This window comes from Hyperolius riggenbachi, chromosome 11 (assembly GCF_040937935.1).
Source record: "Hyperolius riggenbachi isolate aHypRig1 chromosome 11, aHypRig1.pri, whole genome shotgun sequence".
In the NCBI taxonomy this organism is placed as follows: domain Eukaryota; kingdom Metazoa; phylum Chordata; class Amphibia; order Anura; family Hyperoliidae; genus Hyperolius; species Hyperolius riggenbachi.
The window spans coordinates 41396112-41420661 of record NC_090656.1 but is presented as its reverse complement, the minus strand read 5'-3'; the positions used below and the strand labels follow the sequence as shown (position 1 = coordinate 41420661).

General features: G+C 43.5%; 1 protein-coding gene across 6 annotated transcripts in view; it reads left to right on the top strand.

Annotated features, from left to right (window-relative positions):
• The window catches only part of CEP89 (centrosomal protein 89), a 363467-nt gene that overhangs the window by 15958 nt on the left and 322959 nt on the right, over nucleotides 1-24550 (top strand). For all 6 annotated transcript variants that reach the window (XM_068259610.1, XM_068259609.1, XM_068259608.1 and 3 more), the window contains 2 exons: nucleotides 7792-7894; nucleotides 11726-11818. In XM_068259610.1, coding sequence (XP_068115711.1) covers nucleotides 7792-7894; nucleotides 11726-11818 — 196 coding nt within the window. The remainder of the gene's footprint in view (nucleotides 1-7791; nucleotides 7895-11725; nucleotides 11819-24550) is intronic.

Here is a 24550-nt window from a genome sequence, read left to right as displayed (position 1 = left end):
AAAACCCCTAACTCTCTACTAGCTACCATAGCAACCAGGGATGATGAGTCGAACTCGAACTTCGACTCCAGGTACCCAAAATTACTCCGACTCCACAGCCCTGATAGCAACAATGGCAACAGAAATAGTTACTATACCTCCAACTAGTCACCGAGAGAGAATTACAGTATACTGCACGAATAGGCAATTGCATGGCATGGATTGATATGAATTTATGGAATAAGGCTTGGACCAGTACCTTTAGAATACACAGATAGCTCACGATCACGCAAAACATAGTAAAGTATAAGATGCTTAAAGAGGCATGCACGGAGGAGGAGCATAAAACTTCCAACTGCTGTATGCATGTTAGAATGGTGTAACTCTGTAAAATGTATATTCTATATGTACTTGTTAAAAAATAAATAAATAAATAAATGATCATATACACCAGTGGTTTTACATGTGCGCTTGCCTTTTAGAAGCATATAGAGATGAATTGCATAATTTTCAGTGATGCCTCATGTTCACTTAAAGAGAACCCGAGGTGGGTTTGAAGAATATTATCTGCATACAGAGGCTGGATCTGTCTATACAGCCCAGCCTCTGTTGCTATCCCAAACCCCCCTAAGGTCCCCCTGCACTCTGCAATCCCTCATAAATCACAGCCACACTGCTGACAAACAGCTTGTCAAAGCTGGCTGTGTTTATCTCTATAGTGTCAGTCTGCTCTCCCCACCTCCTGCAGAACTCCAGTCCCCGCCTGCATCCCTTCCCTCCCTGCTGATTGGAGAGAAGGGACGGGGGCAGGGACCAGAGCTATGCAGGAGGCGGGGGAGCATCTGAGACTGACACTACAGATGTAAACACAGCCTCACAGCACAGCTGTGATTTATGAGGGATTGCAGAGTGCAGGGGGACCTTAGTGGGGTTTGGGATAGCAACAGAGGCTGGGCTGTATAGGCAGATCCAGCCTCTGTATGCAGATAACATTCTTTAAACACACCTCGGGTTCTCTTTAAAGCTGAATTATTGCAAATGCCTTCTGTTTTTATGAAGGCTAAATTCTCTAAAACTAAACTCCTCTTAAGGGAAGGTTGCAAATGCTAGGGGCTTTTGGGGTAAGCAGGGTGCCCTCATACAGATGGGGACGGGACTATGGAACAGCCTACCGTAGCTAAGTAAATGCTCGTTGCCCACAGAATTTATGATCCTCCATTAAAAAAAACAGGAAATGGAAAACATTTTTATATTTGCGTCCAGCCAATCAGACACCACTTCACATGAGATCACACAGATTATATGTTTTTCTATGAATTCTCAAGGAGAATTTATAGAAAGGGAATGTCTGCCTATTTTTTTATTTTTTTTTTATTTTTTTGCTTTGATCAGATAGCGGAAGTGATGGGAGTCCATTTTATGAAAGTTTCAATTTCTGAAGAAAAAAAATAGCATCTATAAAAGGCCCTAATCATTTGAAGCTGTAATTATATTCAGTTTACACGTACCTTGCTCGTTTTGCTGTTTTCTTGGCTGCATGGTTTTGTTTTAGTTTACACTGCCTCAACTGCTGTGTATTCATAGATGTGTAGTAAATATATTCATTGACAGAATTGTCACTAGGAGCTTAATGAGATCATTAACATTCACACTGAAACATTTGTAAGAATCCATTTGAAACTAGAGAAGTACACAATGTTACCTTCTTAATGATGCCACCAGGTGGCGCGGTTTACTGTTTTTGGAATAAAAAAATAGTAATACTGTACAGCAAAAACTCAGTTATTCGGCACCAAAGGGGATTGGCTGATACCGCATTAGTGTAGTTTCTGGATGTTTAAGAGTCAATGCTAAAAATAAGCCTAGCTAATAATAATTGCAGTATTTGTATAGCGCTTTTCTCCTGTCGGACTCAAAGCGCTTGCGAGGCAGCCACTAGAGCGCACTCAGTAGGCAGTAGCAGTGTTAGGGAGACTTGCCCAAGAAACTCCTTACTGAATAGGTGCTGGCTTACTGAATAGGAAGAGCTGAGATTTGAACCCAGGTCTCCTGTGTCAGAGGCAGAGCCCTAATACAGTATTATACCCCACACTGTATACTTGCCATAAACTTTATTCATGTTGAAATACAGTAACTCAAATAAATGAAGACAAAGATGACATACTTAAAGGACAACTGAAGCAAGAGTAATATGGAGGCTGCCATATTTATTTCCTTTTAAGCAATACCAGTTGCATGGCAGTCCTGCTGATCCACTGCCTCTATTGCTGGGAAAACATGATTATTATTTTTTTTGAGCAGATTTACTTTCGGATCGATTTTTCGATCGTTTTTCTGATTGATTTCCATTCACTTATATGAGAAAATCGATCAGAAAACGATCAAAATCAGATCGGTCCTGCCGGAAATTATCTATCTGCCGAAAAACAAACCTCATGGTGTATTCCCAGCATAGTACTTTTAGCTATAGATCCTAAATAATCAGGTGACAATAAAGATCAACTGACAATAAACAATCTGACAAGATTAGCTGTATGCTTGTTTCTGGGGTTCAGACACTACTTCTGCCAAATCAGCAGGACTGCCAGGAAACTGGAAAATTAGTAACAAGTTAAATAATACATATTTTTATCAGCAGAAATTAACGATGGCCACCTACCTTTTTTTTTTTTTTTTTTTTTTGCAGACCCCAAAATGTTGATCTGGGGGGTCTGTGTGTTTTTAAGACTTCTTTTGATCTAATTTTCTGGGAGTGTCCTTGAATATGCATTCCAACCTTGTGTTCTGCTCATTAAGTCCCCCTGTATGTGTGTGCTGTGGTGGGTCAGGGGAGGTAATACCGTCTTATGCTACGTACACACATGCGACAACGATCGTTCGTTGAGAACGACGAACGAACTTTTAATTGATGAAAGAACGACCTAAGTGAAGTTAGTTTTAAAAGGTGTGTAACGATCTGATCGTTAGAACGAACGTTACATCACGTAAAGCAACTATTGCGCATGCGCATAAAAATGAGAAGTTTCAGGGAGAAATAGTGAAATGCGCATGTCAAGCCTAGTACGAACGACCGCTTCCAACGATGTACTACTTTTGCAAACGATCGTCGTTGGTTAAAATCCGCCGAGACAGAACTTTCTTTTGTAGCGATTTGGCTCGTTCGTCGTTTGCCTTAATAGTCGTTGGTTCGTTTTTTGTAACGATCGTCGTTGGTAAAGATCGGGGAACGATCGTTACAAACGACAATAGTCGCATGTGTGTATACACCTTTAGGCTCATTCCTCTGCTCCAGGGGTGCATGTGAACAAATTGCATCTGTAGAAAGGGAGGGGGTTTTCTGACCGGATTTTTGTTTTTTGTTTTGCAAATTATGTAAGCTGTATTTTGGTGTCCGAGAGTAGGCTGGGAGATGTCTGCAACACTTTTCAGATAATTGATGTATAATATGTAATGATTGGCTACTGGACTTTCTCCATGGTCATATTGAAACATGTGCAGTATCCTTTCTGTGACTGGAGATACCAGGAATCTGTGTGTATATTTTCTTTTTGCTCTGAAAATCTTTCCCATTTTTCACCAAAATTATTCTACCCAAAATGATGCTTTTATATAGAATTCTGCGCTGCACGGTGACTATAGAGTGTGAGCCATACTGAATTCTTTAAGTTCTCTGTATAGCTGCATCCTGAGCATTAGGTAGGCATAATATTAGGCATCCCTGAGATCCATACAGTTAAGTGGCATTCATGAGCCTGCATGTCCTGATAGGAACGCGGGTTTGGGGAACGCGATCAGCGCACTGCACTCTATCCCTACCGGCCAGCTGACTTCAGGTCAGCAGTCAGCCTGCACATTAGGGGATGGGAGTTCCTCACTGGCAAACCCGTGCCATGGCAAATTTCAGGGATGAACACCAGCTGAACTCTGATAAAACAGAGGCTGAGGCTGAACTCTGACAAAACAGAGGTGTTGGTGGTAGGTGGTCCACACATGATGGATAAAGTCCAAAAGTCTCTCCACTTCAAACTAGCAGCTGGGGGAGATGCCGTGCAGTATAAATATGCTGGAGGTGATCCTGTATGGAAAGCTAACACTACACAGCAGGTATCAGCTGTCTTCATCATTCTTCCATCTGAAAAGTAAAGTTAGAATTAAACACTTTATCCTAGCTAAAGATCTACTTACTATATTTTATGCTTTTGTATCCTCCCGACCTGGACTGCTGCAATGGCCTATTCCTAGGATCCTGGGATAAAGTTCTGCGCCTCTTACAACTATTACAGAATGCAAAGTACCTAAGCAGCTCGGGCTGACCCAAAACCACTAGGAACGTATAGGGGACTAAAAGAGACCGAAAAGCTATTACGTTCATTACCGCCGGAGGGCGCCGCTCAGGCCCCGCTGGGCCGATTTTCATATTTTTCTTTTTTTAAAACGCGCAGCAAGCACTTTGCTTGCTGCGTGTTGTAGACGATCGCCGCCGATGCGCCGCTACCCGCCGCGTAAGGGCCTCCCCCCCCCTCCCGAGACCCCTGCGCAGCCTGGCCAATCAGTGCCAGGCAGCGCTGAGGGGTGGATCGGGACTCCGGATGACGTCACGACGTCGATGACATCACGATCGTCGCCATGGCGACAGGGGAAACCCTAAAGGAAATCCCATTCAGAACGGGATTTCCTTATGGCTAACAGCGCTGGCGGCGATCGGAGGGATGCGGAAGGGAAGGGGCATCATGTAGCTAGCGCTAGGCTAGCTACATGATTGAAAAAAAAATATTAAAAAAATAGCGCTGCGCTGCCCCCTGGCGATCTTAATAGAATGCCAGGGAGGTTAAAACAGAAAGTATATGCGACAATTCAGCTCTAAAGGGGTTCTGTGGAGGGGTTAAAAAAAAACAAAAAAACGACACCTTACCTGGGGCTTCTGCTTTCCCCCTGCAGCTGTCATGTCCCGCTCCGTCCTCCTACGATCCTCGGTTCCCCGCCGCTGGACCCGGTCTAATATTCTTCTAACTAGACAAATTGTGCTCGCTCCCGCGTGCGGCACTGGGAGCTTACTGCGCATGCGCAGTATGAAGTTTTCTTGTACTGGGCCTGTAGAGCGAGCACTTGTGCGGCCATGGCCGCGCAGCCGCAGTCTAGTTAGACGCATGGTGGGTGGCGGGGAACGGAGGATCATAGGAGGACGGCGTGGGACATGACAGCTGCAGGGGGCTGATAAAAGCCCAAGGTAAGTGCCGTTTTTCGTTTTTTAACCCCTATACAGAACCCCTTTAAAGGGAAGGCCTGAGCAAAATAAAAAAATGAGTTTCACTTACCTGGGGCTTCTACCAGCCCATGCAGCCATCCTGTCCCCTCGTAGTCACTCACTGCTGCTCCAGTCCCCCGCTGGCAGCTTGCCGACCTCGGAGGTCGGCGGGCCACATTGCGTGAATTTTTACGCATTCCCGCTAGTGCAGGAACATTAACACGTACATTTTACGCGTTACTGGTTCAATGGGTACATTTTTACGCATTGAACCGGTAACGCGTAAAAATGTATGTGTTAATGTTCCTGCACCGGCGAGTATGCGTAAAAATGTACGCAATGCGGCCCGCCGACCTCCGAGGTCGGCAAGCTGCCAGCGGGGGACTGGAGCAGCAGTGAGTGACTACGAGGGCACAGGATGGCTGCATGGGGCTGGCAGAAGCCCCAGGTAAGTGAAACTCATCTTTTTTATTTTGCTTGGACCTTCCCTTTAAGTGTGTAACTGGTTACCCACAATGCACCTCTGCTGAATATGCAGATTATCCGTTTATGCTCCCGAAGTCAGGGCTGGTTCAGACGGACGCTTGCGGACCGTTTACCGCAAGCGTTCGGAACGTCGCGGTAAACCAAGCTTTTGCGCGCGCTACTGAAAGCCTGACCGCGCAGCCGCCGCAACGCCCCCAAACGCGGCGCCACGCAGACGTCCGTCTGAACCAGCCCTCAGGCATACATCCAGAACTGCTGGTTCATAGCAAGCCTATAGTTAATTAATGTTACAGAGCCACATCAACCCAACGTGCAGACAGCCTGTTTTGGACTTTTGGCAGGGATTGATATGGCTCTATGGGATAGGGCTTGGACCAGTACAACAGGGTACCTAAGTAGCTTGGGGTGACCCAAAACTTCTGGGAAAGTATAGGGGACTAAAAAATAAATGAAGCAGACAGATTCCTCACCCCCCCCCCCGCCCCGCCCACATCCCCAGTACTGCAAACACTTTACTGAATTCATTTTAAGATCTGCATGCTGACATCCAAGGCTCTAAACCACATGGGACCCAAGTACTGTACATAACGTATATTGGAACGATGGGCCCCTCCACGCACCCTCCGCTTTTGAAATAAGGCAAGCAGTTTATTCCCAGGATCCACTTAAAAACATTTTGTGCACGGGCCTTTTCCCATGCAGGCCCTACTCTATGGAACTGGCAGCTTTAACCTCTTCAGCCTACGGTGTTTTTTTTTTGTTTTTTTTACCTTATGCATCTGAACAGTTTTCACATTTTAGTTCCCCCTTCCATCCATTGGCCAAAAACTTTATCACTACTTATTACACGAGATATGGAGGCTGCCATATTTATTTCCTTTTAAACATGACATATTGCCTGGCTGTCCTGCTGATCATCTGCCTCTAGTACTTTAGCCATAGACCCTAAACAAGCATGCAGATCAGATGGTTGGCTGAAGTCTGACTGGATTTGACACATGCTTGTTTTAAATGTGTTTTTCAGACATGATGCATTAAATGCATTGCAATGCATTAAAGATCAGCTAGACATCAGGTAACTGGTATTGTTGAAAAGGAAATAAATATGGCAGCCTCCATTTCCCTCTCACTTTAGATGTTCTTTGTGTTTGATCTGGCGAGAACCACAGCAGCACTAGGCGATTGAAGGTCTTCATGGCTTTGTATTGCATCTGGTAGTACAAAGCTGGCAGCTGCAGCAGAGACATTGATATTCGATAAGATTTCTGCAAGAATAGTTTCTATCTTCTAGCAGTGCTGAGTGGTGCATAGTGGTAGAACAAGTAAACATCTGATATTTGGACAATATCAATAATTTACTTAATCTACCACAAATCGAATAATTCATGGTGCCTTATGCTGGGCATACACGGACAGGAGGGAGGCTTATCAATCGATTGATAATATCCGAAGTGTCCCACACCCCGCCGGCTCGATACCGGTGGGGAGAACAATGACAAGAAACGAACGGCTCATTAGCCGCTCCAGCGGGGACAAGCGGCAATGGACGAGCGTGGACGAGTTCGATACCAGCGCAAAAACGGTCTGTATATGCCCAGCATTCAAGAGAAACTCCGACCAAGAATTGAACTTTATCCCAATCAGTAGCTGATACCCCCTTTTACATGAGAAATCTATTCCTTTTCACAAACCAACAGACCATCAAGGGTCGCTGTATGACTGATATTGTGGTGAAACCCCTCCCACAAGAAACTCTGAGGACCATGGTACTCATGGCAGTTTCCTGTCTGTGAACCCTGTTGCATTGTGGGAAAATGCTGTTTACAGATTTTTCCAACTGCCAAAAATAAATGCAGCAGCTACATCACCTGCCAACAGTAAAAATTTCACCATGTAATAAATGCCAGAATGTAAATCGGGGATTAAAAATATTTTACAATGGGCAAACACTGACTAAATCATTTATACATAATTATTGTAAAAATTAAGCACTTTTTTATTACATTGTTTGCACTGGAGTTCCTCTTTAAGGTTTATAATATCTAATAAGAAGTAACTGATTGCTTTCTTTGCTCCTTTAGAGACCGCCCTCCTTACCGGGGAGTGATGAGGTTGATGGCAATGGGACCACCTCTCCTGATGCTGACAGTTATCATGCACAATCAGACCATTCTACAGGAAGAGGTAATCTTTCTTTAGCAGCACATTGGACGGTAGTAGATGGTCGGCCCCCCACCCTATACGTGGAGCACTAATCATAGCAACAATGGCCGCAGACTCCACCCATCTCAGCTCTTATCATCCATCTATTCTTCTGTGCCATTGTGGTATATGGGAAAGTGGCTTATTAAGTGTACAACTACTTCAAACTCAAATTTTATGGAAATACTTTTTTTTTTTTAATTGAACAGTACAATTAACCTTGTTTCTGTCAACTGTGTTCTTGTATGTAGAGCCTGTTTCAGCTAGCAGCACCAAAATGTTGTAATTTTTAGACCATGCCACAATAAATGTGACAGGACTGTGTCTAAAATTCAGAGGACAGTGAGGGCTGCAGAGAATGTCTGCTAGGACATAGGAATATGACCAGTCCGCAGTACAATATACACAAACGATACTAAGAATACATTGACTGGACTATGACATTGTGTAATTCTATATTCTGGTACGGGGCAGTTTGGGATGGCAGTTTGGGATGGTGAGAGGAGTAGCCTTTGGTTGACAGGTCCACTATCCTCTTGCCTTGCCCACAGTTATAGTGCCCCATAGTGGCAGGACACGTCTGTGAAGTGGGTACTTCCTGCAGACCTAAAAGCACAGTGGCGGTGACAGTGAACTCCTTTAAGATAAAGACTCTTCTGAATAAGGTCCATAAGATGCCAATAATTCTGTGTTGATGCAAATGTACACAGCAGCTGAATTCCGGTGGTCCGTTTTTCAAGCTGTATGAATTTGTAAAACCTTTGCATCCCATCGGCCATCCCTGCTTCAGGTTCTGAACCTCTGGACCTTCCAAATACAATAAGTCAATGGCCTTAATTCACTAAGCTTTTTTCCTGTCTTTAATAACGTTTCTAGAGTTATCACCATGGTGATGAGGCATGTAGCATTCAGGAAACATTTTACCTCGGGCAAACCTAAAGTTAACTCTTCTGTCTTAAAAGGGATACTGTAGGGGGGGTCGGGGGAAAATGAGCTGAACTGCCCTCGATCCCGCTGATGACATCAGCGGGATCGAGGGCACGGCAACGCAGGCGCAGTAGTTTTCAGACTTTAAAGTCTGAAATTCCAGAAGTGAACCGGAGGCGGGGCCGGAGCATCGGTGAGTGGCTGCGCCAACACAGGATGTCTGCGGGGGACCGTTAGAAGCCCCGGGTAAGTTCAACTCATTTTCCCCTGACCCCCCTACAGTATCCCTTTAAGTTAACTGTTCAATCCTTAAAATAACTCCAGAATTCTAAAGTTAAATACAGGCTGTTAATTAACTGTGTGTGACTTAACTACACAGGAGTGAAGAGATAAAATAACTCTCTTACTGTGCAGTGGCAAGTTTACTCTTGCCTTATTATCTCCAGCATGATCTTAGTGAATCGAGGTCAATGCATCTTCAGTCAGTTTTTTAATACCTTAAACAATTAACGCGTATAGGAATTATTGACAAAGCATTATTTGAAAAGCAAGAGTTACAGATTATTTCAGAAAGGTGTATGCGCTCAATACGGTTCCACAGTTTTAACAGTTTAACAGTTCCAATCCAATCAATCTTGCCAGACAGTAACAGTTCCCATCCGCTTGATGGTCATCAAGCGGATGGGAACTGTTACTGTCTGGCAAGATTGATTGGATTGGAACTGTTAAACTGTTAAAACTGTGGAACCGTATTGAGCGCATACACCTTTCTGAAATAATATGTGGTAATCTAATGTGTATGCGAACCGGCAGAGGACTAATTATAGAATTATTTGCTAAGTTGATCTGGAGGAGCGCAACATCTATTTTGTATAAGAGTTACAGATTGCCCAGCAAGCTCATGGTGAACCTGAAGTCCTTGGAGTATTCAGGCATTCGCCTCAATTCACTAAGCTTATCTCCTGTCTTTAATAACGTTTCTAGAGTTCTCACAATGGTGATAAGGAATGTAGTATTCAGGAAACATTTTACCTCAGTCAAACCTTAACTTAACTATTCTGTCTTTAAGTTAAAGAGAATCTGTATTGTTAAAATCGCACAAAAGTAAACATACCAGTGCATTAGGGGACATCTCCTATTACCCTCTGTCACAATTTCGCCGCTCCTCGCCGCATTAAAAGTGGTTAAAAACAGTTTTAAAAAGTTTGTTTATAAACAAACAAAATGGCCACCAAAACAGGAAGTAGGTTGATGTACAGTATGTCCACACATAGAAAATACATCCATACACAAGCAGGCTGTATACACCCTTCCTTTTGAATCTCAAGAGATCATTTCTGTGTTTCTTCCCCCCTGCATCTCTCATGCACTGAAGTTTCAGGCTGCTCTTTTCTTCCTGCAGACAGCTTTGCCCTTGTCTGTAATTCTTCAGTATGTGAAAGCACAGCCAGCTCAGAGGACGATTTATCCAGCTTGTAAAAGATAAGAGAGAAGAGAGAAGCTGCTCTAATCTAAATAATACACAGGCAGTGTGCATAGAGGGGCCTGGAAGGGGGAATTCATAGCAGAACCACAACACTGAAGAACTTGGCAGCCTTCCAGACACAGGCTGACAAGTCTGACAAGGGAAAGATACATTGATTTATTACAGAGACTGTGATAGCAGAAAGTGCTGCAGTAAGCCAGAACACATTGGAATAGCTTTTGGAACTTGTAGGATGATAAAAAACAGGATGCAATTTTTGTTACGGAGTCTCTTTAAGGTGAGATCTCTAAAGTTAACTCTTCAATCCTTAAAATAACTCCAGAATTCTGAAAATAACTACAGAGGAGGTAACTTAAAGCGGACCCAAACCAAACCTTTTTTTTATTCAAAATATTTAGTTGCAACACTCTGACACATACAAAGATAAATAAACACTCCTTTAAGCCTATGAGTATTTCAGTGCATGCTTTTAACCCTTCTCTTTTCATAACTAGAGTTATACAGGTGGCAGCCATTACTTCTGAGATTAGTAGGAGGTTTTAGATCATGGGTGTGTTTGTCATCAGCTACCCTCCCTCACAGGGGCATTGTCTATGTGAAATATCACACCAGCTGAGATCACCTCCCCTGTGACATCATCAGTAGCAGCCTGTGTTTTGTTTTTTATCTCCTCCACCAATCCCGGCAATATGTAAGGAAGGGAGGGGTTCCTCCAATAAATGTAAAATATTTTATATTTGTCATCATGCAGCTGAAAAAAAGGCTGCTAATTATTATTATAATTTAGAAAATAGTTTTTATTTCTGAAATCTTGTATTTTTAATTTAGGTCCACTTTAACTACAGAGGTCCACTGTGTGGAAGTAAGTTTTCTCTTGCCTAATCTCCAGCATGATCTTAGCGAATTAAGGCTGGAGATAATAAGGCAAGAGAAAACTTGCCACCACACAGTGAGTGAGTTATCTTATCTCTTCATTCCTTAAATTACCTCCTCTGTAGTTATTTTTACACGCAGTTAATTTACAGCCTGTCTTTAACATTAGAATTCTGGAGTTATTTTAAGGATTGAAGAGTTAACTTAAAGCCAGAAGAGTTAACTTTAGGTTTGCCTAAGGTAAAATGTTTCCTGAATACGACATGCCTTATCACCATGATGATAACTCTAGAAACGTTATTAAAGACAGGAGATAAGCTTAGTGAATTGAGGCCTAAATGCCTTATCACCATGGTAACAACTCTACAAGAGTTATTAAAGACAGGAGATAAGCTTAGTGAATTGAGGCCATTGTCACATAACTTCTATGTGCCATGTAATGTTTGTGGATATCTGTTTAGCCATCTTCAGTTTGTTCTTAGTAACATCTAGATACAACAAATAAAATGTCTCTTTATTTCATGCAGAAAGCAGGATGAGTCCTGTAGCAGAGTCTCCAGTTCCTGTGCCAAATCCAGCGACCGCCACCAGACCTCAGACAGCAGAGGCGGTACGATCAGGTATTATCTCTCCCAATTCATCTTCAGGGGTCCATACACCTAACGATTTTCCCGCCAATATACAGCAGATTCGATCACTGTGAAATTGTTGCGCAAACGTTGACCGAACGATCGATTTCCGACCGAAATCGATCATTCCCGTCCCTGTCTGTGCCAAAGATTTCGCTCGATCGCCAACGGGTCGGGAGTGCGTCGATAGCGACGTTCGAATGTCCCACAACCGACGCAATACAGTGGCAATACATTACCTGTTCCGCCAGCGCGTGTCCCCGCTGCTCCTTCTCCGCTGGGCTCCGAGTCCGACAGGCTTCACTTCTTCCTGTCCCGGCAGGAAGTTTAAACTTTCTCCGGACAGGATGGAAGTGAAGCTGGAGCCGAGCGCGGAGAAGAAGACAGCGGAGACCGGGGGACTCGCGCCGGCCGGATCAGGTGGGGGGGGGGGGCGGCAGCTTCACAGATGGTGAATCGATTTCATGCTGAAATCGATTTACAATCAGTTTGCAGTAAAGGCAGCCATACGATCCTTCTCTGATCAGATTCGATTAGAGAGGGATCTATCTCTGTTGGTCGTTCTGATGGCAAATCGACCAGTGTATGACCACCTTTTTTTTTTTTTTTTTTTTTTTTTTTTTTTAGGTAAAATGTATAATTTATAAGTTACATACTGTATAGCAAACAGAAATATATAATACACAGCCCTAAAACTATCTGGACAATTAAGCAGTAACTAATCTATGTTGGCAATACAACAGTCATAAAACTTATTATGCTAATTCTATTTCTATGGTACTTTCACATCTGGGGCTCAATTCACAAAGCCATGATAAATGCTATCACGGGCGTGATAAGCTTAGCGGGCGAGTTAGCGCGCGTACAGGTTTGCGCATGTAATAGTAAGGTTTGTGCGCATTAACTTTCCCGTTCACGCGCTAACATATGGGTTAGCGCATGACCGGGGAAAGTTAGTGCGCGCTAACCTTACTTTTAGGCCCGCTAACCCGCCCGCTAAGCTTATCACGCCCGTGATAGCATTTATCCCGGCTTTGTGAATTGAGCCCATTGTGCGGTGTGAAGTAAAGCATCCTTTCAATGTCCTGTATCCTTCACTGTGTGCAGCATATCGCACTTCTAACGTGCTATGTGACTTTTCACCACCACTACATTGCGATCGTATCGCAACTCAATGTCTATGATAGAAGAAGAAAAGCGTCGGCACTACAGTATTTGCGCTGAATTTTGAAAGGATATAGCATATAACACACACCTCTTCATCCACACTTCTGGTATTGATAGCGTGCTCTGGTTAATTAGAAGTTGCAATATGATAAAGGAGAGGAGAGGGAGACAATCGGCACTGAGTCTATTGCTATTTAATCCAGTGTGGTGGAACACATGTAAACAATCTAATAAAGTTAGATTAAATAGCAATAGAAGCAGTGCCGATTGTCTCCCTCTCCTCTCCTTTATCGTATTGCAACTCAATGTCTATTGTGTGAAAGGACCCTTACAGCTCATCTCGGTGGACTGTGAAAACGAAATACTGACCTATATATAAAGTCAGTGGCTTAGTAAAAGTGAGAGAGCCTTTGCCATATTCCTGTGCCAGGCGCTTTCCCACAGTTGGCTGGTCTGGGTCACATGGTAATGGAAACCTCACGTGTGAATACCCCACTGCTATGATTGGTGGCTGTGGTTTGACAAAAGGTAGGCCTTTAGACTTGAATACAATTTGCCACCTAAAAAGTAGCAAGACTCTTTTACAAAGGCATGTCATTGTATATAATCTAAAATATATCAGTGCTCTAATCAATGTTCTACTCAATAGCAAGTCCAAAACTCAAGAAAAAAAAAACAGCTGCTAAAGTCCAGTATTCCAGCAATCCTTCTGTTAACGTCAATCAAAAACACTTCAGCGCTGCTCCTTCACCATCACCAATAGAATCAAAAATACGCTTACCAGAAAACATAGACCTTAATTACAGGGCCTATGTATGGCTAATACAGGTCCTCCTAAAAAAATTAGCATATTGTGATAAAGTTCATTATTTTCTGTAATGTACTGATGAACATTAGACTTTCATATATTTTAGATTCAATACACACAACTGAAGTAGTTCAAGCCTTTTATTGTTTTAATATTGCTGATTTTGGCATACAGCTCAGTTATGCACTCAATACTTGGTCGGGAATCCTTTTGCAGAAATGACTGCTTCAATGCGGCGTGGCATGGAGGCAATCAGCCTGTGGCACTGCTCAGGTGTTATGGAGGCCCAGGATGCTTCTATAGCGGCCTTAAGCTCATCCAGAGTGTTGGGTCTTGCGTCTCTCAACTTTCTCTTCACAATATCCCACAAATTCCCTATGGGGTTCAGGTCAGGAGAGTTGGCAGGCCAATTGAGCACAGTAATACCATGGTCAGTAAACCATTTACCAGTGGTTTTGGCACTGTGAGCAGGTGCCAGGTCGTGCTGAAAAATGAAATCTTCATCTAAAAAGCATCATAAAGCTTTTCAGCAGATGGAAGCATGAAGTGCTCCAAAATCTCCTGATAGCTAGCTGCATTGACCCTGCCCTTGATAAAACACAGTGGACCAACACCAGCAGCTGACATGGCACCCAAGACCATCACTGACTGTGGGTACTTGACACTGGACTTCAGGCATTTTGGCATTTCCCTCTTCCCAGTCTTCCTCCAGACTCTGGCACCTTGATTTCCGAATGACATGCAAAAGTTGCTTTCATCCGATTAAAGGGCTTTGCACCAATAAGCAACAGTCCAGTGATGCTTCTCTGTAGCCCAGGTCAGGCGCTTCTGCCGCTGTTTCTGGTTCAAAAGTGGCTTATGCTGGGGAATGTGGCACCTGTAGCCCATTTCCTGCACACGTCTGTACACAGTGGCTCTGGATGTTTCTACTCCAGACTCAGTCCACTGCTTCTGCAGGTCCCCCAAGGTCTGGAATCGTTCCTTCTGCACAATCTTCCTCAGGGTCCGGTCACCTCTTCTCATTGTGCAGCGTTTTCTGCCACACTTTTTCCTTCCCACAGACTTTCCACTGAGGTGCCTTGATACAGCACTCTGGGAACACCTTATTCTTTCAGAAATTTCTTTCTGTGTGTTACACTCTTGCTTGAGGGTGTCAGTGATGGCCTTCTGCACAGCAGTCAGGTCGGCAGTCTTACCCATGATTGCGGTTTTGAGTAATGAACCAGGCTGGGAGTTTTTAAAAGCCTCAGGAATCTTTTGCAGGTGTTTAGAGTTAAATAGTTGATTCAGATGATTAGGTTAATAGCTCGTTTAGAGAACCTTTTCATGATATGCTAATTTTTTGAGATAGGAATTTTTGGTTTTCATGAGCTGTATGCCAAAATCATCAATATTAAAACAATAAAAGGCTTGAACTACTTCAGTTGTGTGTAATGAATCTAAAATATATGAAAGTCTAATGTTTATCAGTACATTACAGAAAATAATGAACTTTATCACAATATGCACATTTTTTTGAGAAGGACCTGTATGGGCCTGTAGCTGGTCTCTCTCCTACTTGGTCTCCCTCAAATCACACTGTATCCGCCGCCACAAACATTAAGTGGACTCACTAGGGATATGCAGTTAAAAGGGGATAAAAACAAACATCTAAGCGTATCCATCTTCCAAAAGTAGATTTATTCTTCATATAAAGCAAACAGTTAAAAAACATATGCTCACATATGGGCCCTTTTTACAGGAACCGAACATATTTGGGTCCCTGTAAAAAGGGCCCATATGTGAGCATATGTTTTATATGAATAATAAATCTAAGCCATACTTAGACCCTGTTATTAAAGTCTGTTTTCTGGTAAGCGTATTTTTAATTCTATTGGTGATGGTGAAGAATTTAAGAAGAAGTGCTGAAGTGTTTTTGATTGATGTCATTTTATATGTCATTGATATGTGATTGTATCTTTATCAATAAGATGCTAGCATCATTTGGCATTAAAATGTAAAGTGCCTACTATTTTAAATATTGCTATAAAAATAGGCCCCTTATGGCAGCTGTTAAATTACCAAGTAGTCCCTACCATTTTATCCAATGCCGTCGCTCAAAACTCTGACACACTATGGCAGTTTGTTGCTGTAGCGTGCCATAATTGTTAGCTTATACAGTGGATAACCCTAGCCATATGTGTTACTGCTGGGTCTGTCTAATGAAGCAATGAATATGATAAGACGACCTCTATTAAAGTGAACCCGATGTGAGAGTGATATGATCTATCTGCTGATCTATTAGGCAGCAGTAGTGTCTGAATAACACCAGAAACAAGCACGCAGGTAATCTTGTCAGATCTGACAATAATGTCAGAAACACCATATTTGCATATGCTTGTTCAGGGTCTATTGGTGAAAGTATTAAAGAGGAACTCCAGTGAAAATAATGTAATAAAAAAAGTGCTTCATTTTTACAATAATTATGTATACATGATTTAGTCAGTGTTTGCTCATTGTAAAATCTTTCCTCTCCCAGATTCACATTCTGACTTGTATTACATGGAGACATTGTTACTGTGGGCAGATTATGGAGCTGTTTCTAGCTGGTCTGGCTTTAACAGACAGCTATTTCCTGTCTGAACATTGTTACATTGTGACAGTTTGCCCAGAGTACCGTACGGTACCAGAGCCTCTTGTGGGAGGGGTTTCAGCACAAAATCAGTCATACAGCGCCCCCTGATGGTCTGTTTGTGAAAATCATTATTTTTCTCATGTAAAAGTGGGTATCAGCTACTGATTGGGATAAAGTTCAATTCTTGGTCGGAGTTTCTCTTTAAGCCTGGTTTACACTGACATTAAAAAACGGTCTGTTTGCGGATCAGAACGGATCCTAATGGATGTGGAAGGATCCAATATTAACCTTTGGATTTGTTCACATCCGTCCGTTCAAATGGATGCATTCCGCACGATCCGCTGAACAGAATGCAGGTTTCCTGCTGCAACAATTTTTCTGGACCGCTGAGCCCAGCAGACCGGAAATAGAAGATGAAGATGAAGCGCTGCATGGGAGCAATGAGAAAACGGAATGTTTTTTCACACAAAGGAAGAAACGTACCTTTGTAATTATAAAAAATTCACTTTGGGGGTGAAGACGTGTGGAAACGGAACGGCAACGGAGTGAAAACTGATCCGATCTACCGATGATCAGATCCGTTTTCATGGATCCATTTGCCACTTTAATTCAAGTGTGAGAGGCAGAGGATCGGCAGGATAGCCAGGCAACTGATATTGCTTAAAAGGAAATAAATATGGCAGCCTCCATATAAAACTCACCTTGGTTTCACTTTAAGGATGATCAATTAATAGCAATGGTTTTCCATCAAATGTGATAATTGTATTAGAAGAGAAAGAAAGTTCTGCACATTGATTCTGTGCATTGAATCAAATGGGTTACTTTAACATTTTCATATGCTCTCTTAATGTAAAGTTTTAAGAGTATTGTTTTAAAATTGATAAATTACAGTACATTGAGTTAAAGGATAACTGTACTTATTAAAGAACAATCGACACCCATGCTAACCTAGAAATAAAAAAAACACATATATACTTACATAACACTTCCACTTATATAACAGATGTATTGTGCTATCCACGTAATGATTCCTGTGAATTTTATAAAAGAAAAGCAGAAATTCCTATTCTAGGCAGTAGCCATTTTGCCAAGCTAATGCTGACGCTTGTCCCCCCTCCCCCTTCTCTTGCTCATTGTGTATTCATTAGCTGCCCTTCTCCCACGGTCTTCAGACACTCCCACTGAGGTCTATACTAGGAACTGCACTGTCTTTTTTTTATTTACTCCTCCAATCACTGAGTCACCTCAGCCTTGCTTGTAAACACAAGTGATCAGAGGCTGTTTCTGATAAGCAGCTAGGCAGGGAAATACATGGAAGAGGAGAAATATATTCTAGATAAAAAGAACTCCCAGCATTCAACTGTTTGGCACTGACTATTAAAGGGCCAGTGCTCCTAAAGTATGTGATAACTCCAAACAAGTTTTGAATGCAGGATTAGCATCTTTATCACTTAATACACTCAGACCAGTTGCTGTTGAAATTTGATTTTTATGGTGACAATCCCGCTTTAAGTACATTCTTCTAAAATACCCCCCTTAGCATCCCGAATGCCCCTCAGTCTCAGTACTCGCTCTCACCTCACTTGCACCCAGCTGGCATTGTAGGCTGAGTGATCGTCAATGCTGGAACCTTTTTCATTTACATCCAGTATCCCATTTCCACCCTATCCACTGCTTCTGCTTTGCAATGGAAAGTAGACTGGCCTTTTTGTGTGCGTACATCGCTCCCACTATGTGGCACAGATGTACAGTATATGTAATATGACAGGTAAGGCTTTTATGAAACGTCCCCACCTAATAACATAGATAGTAAAAGTCCTATCTTATCAATGTCCTCTAATGCTGGACTCTAATATACAAATTGCTTCTGCACGATCCAGGATTTAAATATATCAGTTCAGTTGTATCAGTGCTTCATTCCACATCCCATTTGCATAGAGCAGGGCCAATGTACAATAATATACTCTCACCGATGTCCAGAGGCTGACATATGTAAACATCAGCAACCACGCTTCATTAATATTCACACAGCAGTTTTCCTCGGCAGCTTCCCCCTGTATACGTCTCAAACAAACAAGGGAAAGGACATAGCGTAATCCTGCTTTAAAAACGGCTATCCATACAACTCCCTCCACCAGTGAAGTCTGCAAAACCAGAGAACCCTCCGTGTGTGTGCTATCAGCATGCACCCCACATCGCTGATACATATAACGCTCACCAGATTGATTGGCTGACCGACAACAGACCAGCAACTGCGTTTGAGATATCATGCATCAATGGATTTTCATCAGGCCAACTGTCTCCTTAAAGACTCAAAAGAGAGGTTCCATAGCATAATACCGTTTATTGTAAAAAGGTAAAAACATAAGGTTGCACTCACAATTGTAAAAAAGATATGCGCATATCATACATAGACGTCCTCATCCACTCTTCCACATTTGCGTCTCCACTGCCGTCGCGCCTGAGGCCACGCCCTACCGGTTTCGTCAATGATGACTCATCAGTGGCTCGCCCAGGCGTCGGCAGCGAGACGCTATGAACCTTGCTGTATGCAAATTACTTCCTCTAACTGGGCGCTACTGTCCCACGTTTGCCAGTACCTTCCGCCAGGCTGCTAAATAATTTAAAATATATTAAAATCAAACTACACTTTCACGAATAGACCTCCCCAAGATTCTAACTAATATCATGGCTATACACAGACATTTATCTTCAAAGCGGGCGATGTCACTCCCACCAATGCATTTTACCCACGTATTCAGTGTTAGTCCTTTACATCCTAGACAGATGGTGGCACCTCCCATCCTGAATAATGAATCGAGCACCTCAATTCCCCCACTATTCCATTTAGCATATTCCATATTATTCTCTATACATTTAGCTAATCATCAGGTTCTGGGCATGTGGCACATGCCCAGGTCCAGCAATACCACCACTTAGTAATTGATAAATTATGACCTTTATTATATAGTAAAAAAGCCTACAATAAATCCCATTTTTTGTTTATATACCTCGACATTGGGAATATGCCACATACCCAACACCATTCTAACCCATTCATACAGATGTATTGCTCTACATGAGCTTACAATAAGCAACCCCATATACTGGATGATAGTGAAATATCCCCAATATTTACATATCTCTCAACATAATTATATACAGGGATGGGCCACACCCAGTATTAAACTACACCCTATCCGTGCAAGTATATTGCAGCTAACCTAACTGTAGATCCTAAATATAGTGTGGCCATTGCCTATGTGCATAAATTGGTGACATATACCAGTGCTTGGTGTTAATGTTAATGATTGTGTTAAATTGTAATTTAACCCTCCTCCCCCGTAAAAATGTCCCCCTAATTATAGCCTATAGAGCATAGATAGATGTCACGAATTCCAGCACCTATGCCAGTACATAGTCCTCGTATCAGAGCAGACATCCATCATGTGCCCAATATATAGGTGTGTGAAATGGTTACCTTCACTATAACTCCCCTAATGTGTAGTTCCTAAAAATTACTACCCTAAAATCTGTGTATAATGATATGTATATTCAATATTTAATATGCTCCCTATACCTATTATTCCCTTAGTCGTCTGCAATGAAACAGTTAAGGTCGAGCTCCACATTCAGACCCCCCGGTCTCATGGTATGCATTTGAAAGATCCATTTAGTTTCCATTTTTGAAATTTCACGTACTTTGTGGCATCCTCGCCATCTAGTGGTAAGTTTTTGCAGAGCACTGAAGTGCATCAGTCCTGGGTCACAGCCATGCCTCTCAGCAAAATGCCAGGAGACACTGTGGTTTTTAAAGCCCTTTTTGATGTTATTCACATGCTCATTAATTCGTGATTTTAGCTGCCTTTTCGTCCTTCCTATATATTGGATGCCACATGGGCACCATATTAAATAAACTACATGGGTGCTACTACATGTGATAAATTCCCGAATGGGAAAGCTCTCTCCTGTCACATATGATACATTTGCAGTCCTCCTGCAGGTTTGTGCCACCAAACATGGGTTACATTGTCTGCAGGGAAAGAATCCCTTCTGTCCGCATATGTCCGTTCTATTTGTGACTGCGGGTTCTTCAATGCAGGTTTTTACTAGGCTTCTTTGTAAATTACTAGCCCTCCTATATATAAATTTAGGTTGAGTGGGTATTTTCACTTTTTAAACTGGATCATTTCTCAAGAGCCCCCAATATCTCTTGATGATCTGCTCCACTTCCTTGTGCTGCATATTATACTCCAGGCACACTGCAAAATCATATTCACCGTTGTTGGGGACTTTCTCTTTGTCCCTTAGTATTTCTTCTCTATTGAGAGCCTTAATTCTTTGAATCTCTTGTCTCAACGGGGGTTCCTGGTACCCTTTATTGACAAATCTATGGAGGAGCATTTCTGCTTGGTCCTCATAATCCGAGATGTTGGTACAGTTTCTCCTCACCCTGGTAAATTGACCTCTAGGTATTCCACTTAGCCAGTTGTTGTGGTGACAGCTCTTAATTGGAATGTACGCATTCCTATCCGTTTTCTTGAAAAACGTACGGGTGCCAAGCCTGTCCCTGTCTTTATAGACGACTACATCCAAAAAATCAATCTGTTGTTTGTCCCATTTGGCTGTCAGTACAATGCCCCTGTTATTCCCATTCAGCCATTCTATATACTCCTTTAGTTGTGAGTCATTCCCTCTCAAGACCCATACCAAGTCGTCTATATACCTTCGCCATGATACCACATGGTTACTTTGAGGACAGGCTAGTACCCCCAACTCCCAGTCATCCATAAATATATTCGCCACACTGGGTGCATATTTGGCCCCCATTGCACATCCGAGGGTCTGCAAGTAAAATTGATTCCCGTACCAGAAGTAATTATGGGTGAGTGAAAATTCCAACAACTGTGTAATAAAATATATTTGTTCTTGTTTAAGTTCAGTGTATATGTTACGGCCAGAACCCGAAGTGTGGCCACTTCTAGTTCTGGCCAGCCACTTCGGGTTCTGGCCGGCCAATGTGCAAAGTGGCCGCAGCGCAGCGGCCAATGTTAGAAATGGAAAGTTTACATTTATTTTACAGCCGTCTCGCTGCGGCCAAATGTATTAAAAGTTGCTTAATTTAATTAAATATAGCCGGCGGCGATGTGATAGATGAAGCCGCCGGCTTTCGCACTGCCTCTCTCCTCTCCTCCTCCCCCCCGCCTCTCTCCTCTCCCCTGCCTCCTATACGACATACGGAGCAGCCGGGCGGGGACACGCGTGTCCCCGAGAGTCGTTCGTCGCGGCAGGGGAATCCTGCCGTTCCTGCAGAGCGGGCGCTGGCAGAAGCAATGTCTGCAGCCTCCCCGCTCTGCTTCCCCTGCCGCGACGAACGACTCTCCCGGCGGCTCCGTATTGTATGGAAGGCGGGGACAAGGAGAGAGGCGGGGGGGGGGAGAGAATCGGGGGGGGGGGAGGCAGTGCGAAAGCCGGCGGCTTCATCTATCACATCGCCGCCGGCTATATTTAATTAAATTTAAGCAACTTTTAATACATTTGGCCGCAGCGAGACGGCCGTAAAATAAGTGTAGCTTTGCATTTCTAACATTGGCCGCTGCGCTGCGGCCACTTCGCAAATTGGCCGGCCAGAACCTGAAGTGGCCGGCCAGAACTAGAAGTGGCCACACTTCGGGTTCTGGCCGTAACATATATATTAAGTGCCTGTGCTACAGTCCTGAGGGTTTCTGCATGGGAAATTATTGTATATAATGCAGATACATCTGCTGTTACCAATAGGTCATCCTCCAAGATTCTCATAGATTCCAGGGTCTGCAAGAACTCTTTCGTATCTTTGAGCAACACCGATAATTGTTTGACTACGGGTTGCAGGAAGGAGTCTATATATTCTCCAACTCGTTGGTTAAGTGATCCGATTCCACTTATACACAGATTTTAGGGTAGTAATTTTTAGGAACTACACATTAGGGGAGTTATAGTGAAGGTAACCATTTCACACACCTATATATTGGGCACATGATGGATGTCTGCTCTGATACGAGGACTATGTACTGGCATAGGTGCTGGAATTTGTGACATCTATCTATGCTCTATAGGCTATAATTAGGGGGACATTTTTACGGGGGAGGAGGGTTAAATTACAATTTAACACAATCATTAACATTAACACCAAGCACTGGTATATGTCACCAATTTATGCACATAGGCAATGGCCACACTATATTTAGGATCTACAGTTAGGTTAGCTGCAATATACTTGCACGGATAGGGTGTAGTTTAATACTGGGTGTGGCCCATCCCTGTATATAATTATGTTGAGAGATATGTAAATATTGGGGATATTTCACTATCATCCAGTATATGGGGTTGCTTATTGTAAGCTCATGTAGAGCAATACATCTGTATGAATGGGTTAGAATGGTGTTGGGTATGTGGCATATTCCCAATGTCGAGGTATATGAACAAAAAATGGGATTTATTGTAGGCTTTTTTACTATATAATAAAGGTCATAATTTATCAATTACTAAGTGGTGGTATTGCTGGACCTGGGCATGTGCCACATGCCCAGAACCTGATGATTAGCTAAATGTATAGAGAATAATATGGAATATGCTAAATGGAATAGTGGGGGAATTGAGGTGCTCGATTCATTATTCAGGATGGGAGGTGCCACCATCTGTCTAGGATGTAAAGGACTAACACTGAATACGTGGGTAAAATGCATTGGTGGGAGTGACATCGCCCGCTTTGAAGATAAATGTCTGTGTATAGCCATGATATTAGTTAGAATCTTGGGGAGGTCTATTCGTGAAAGGGTAGTTTGATTTTAATATATTTTAAATTATTTAGCAGCCTGGCGGAAGGTACTGGCAAACGTGGGACAGTAGCGCCCAGTTAGAGGAAGTAATTTGCATACAGCAAGGTTCATAGCGTCTCGCTGCCGACGCCTGGGCGAGCCACTGATGAGTCATCATTGACGAAACCGGTAGGGCGTGGCCTCAGGCGCGACGGCAGTGGAGACGCAAATGTGGAAGAGTGGATGAGGACGTCTATGTATGATATGCGCATATCTTTTTTACAATTGTGAGTGCAACCTTATGTTTTTACCTTTTTACAATAAACGGTATTATGCTATGGAACCTCTCTTTTGAGTCTTTAAGGAGACAGTTGGCCTGATGAAAATCCATTGATGCATGATATCCCAAACGCAGTTGCTGGTCTGTTGTCGGTCAGCCAATCAATCCGGTGAGCGTTATATGTATCAGCGATGTGGGGTGCATGCTGATAGCACACACACGGAGGGTTCTCTGGTTTTGCAGACTTCACTGGTGGAGGGAGTTGTATGGATAGCCGTTTTTAACCACTTGATGACCCACCCTTTACCCCCCCTTAAGGACCAGCGCTGTTTTGAGTGATCTGTGCTGGGTGGGCTGTGCAGCCCCCAGCACAGATCAGGTTGCAGGCAGAGAGATCAGATTGCCCCCCTTTTCTCCCCCCTATGGGGATGATGTGCAGGGGGGGTCTGATCTCTCCTGCCTGCCTGGGTTTTGCGGGGGGGGCACCTCAAAGCCCCCCTCCGCGGCGAAATCCTCCCCCTCCCTCTCCTACCTGCCCCCCCCCCCGGCGATCGAGGCTGCACAGGACGCTCTCCGTCCTGTGCAGCCAGTGACGGGACGTCCCCTGTCACATGGCGGCGATCCCCGGCCGCCGATTGGCCCGGGGATCGCCGATCTGCCTTACGGCGCTGCTGCGCAGCAGCGCCGTTCAATGTAAACAAAGCGGATTATTTCCGCTTGTGTTTACATTTAGCCTGCGAGCCGCCATCGGCGGCCCGCAGGCTATTCACGGAGCCCCCCGCCGTGATTTGACAGGAAGCAGCCGCTCGCGCGAGCGGCTGCTTCCTAATTAATCAGCCTGCAGCTGGCGACTCAGTACTGCGTCGCTGGTCCTGCAGCTGCCACTTTGCCGACGCACGGTATAAGCGTGCGGTCGGCAAGTGGTTAAAGCAGGATTACGCTATGTCCTTTCCCTTGTTTGTTTGAGACGTATACAGGGGGAAGCTGCCGAGGAAAACTGCTGTGTGAATATTAATGAAGCGTGGTTGCTGATGTTTACATATGTCAGCCTCTGGAC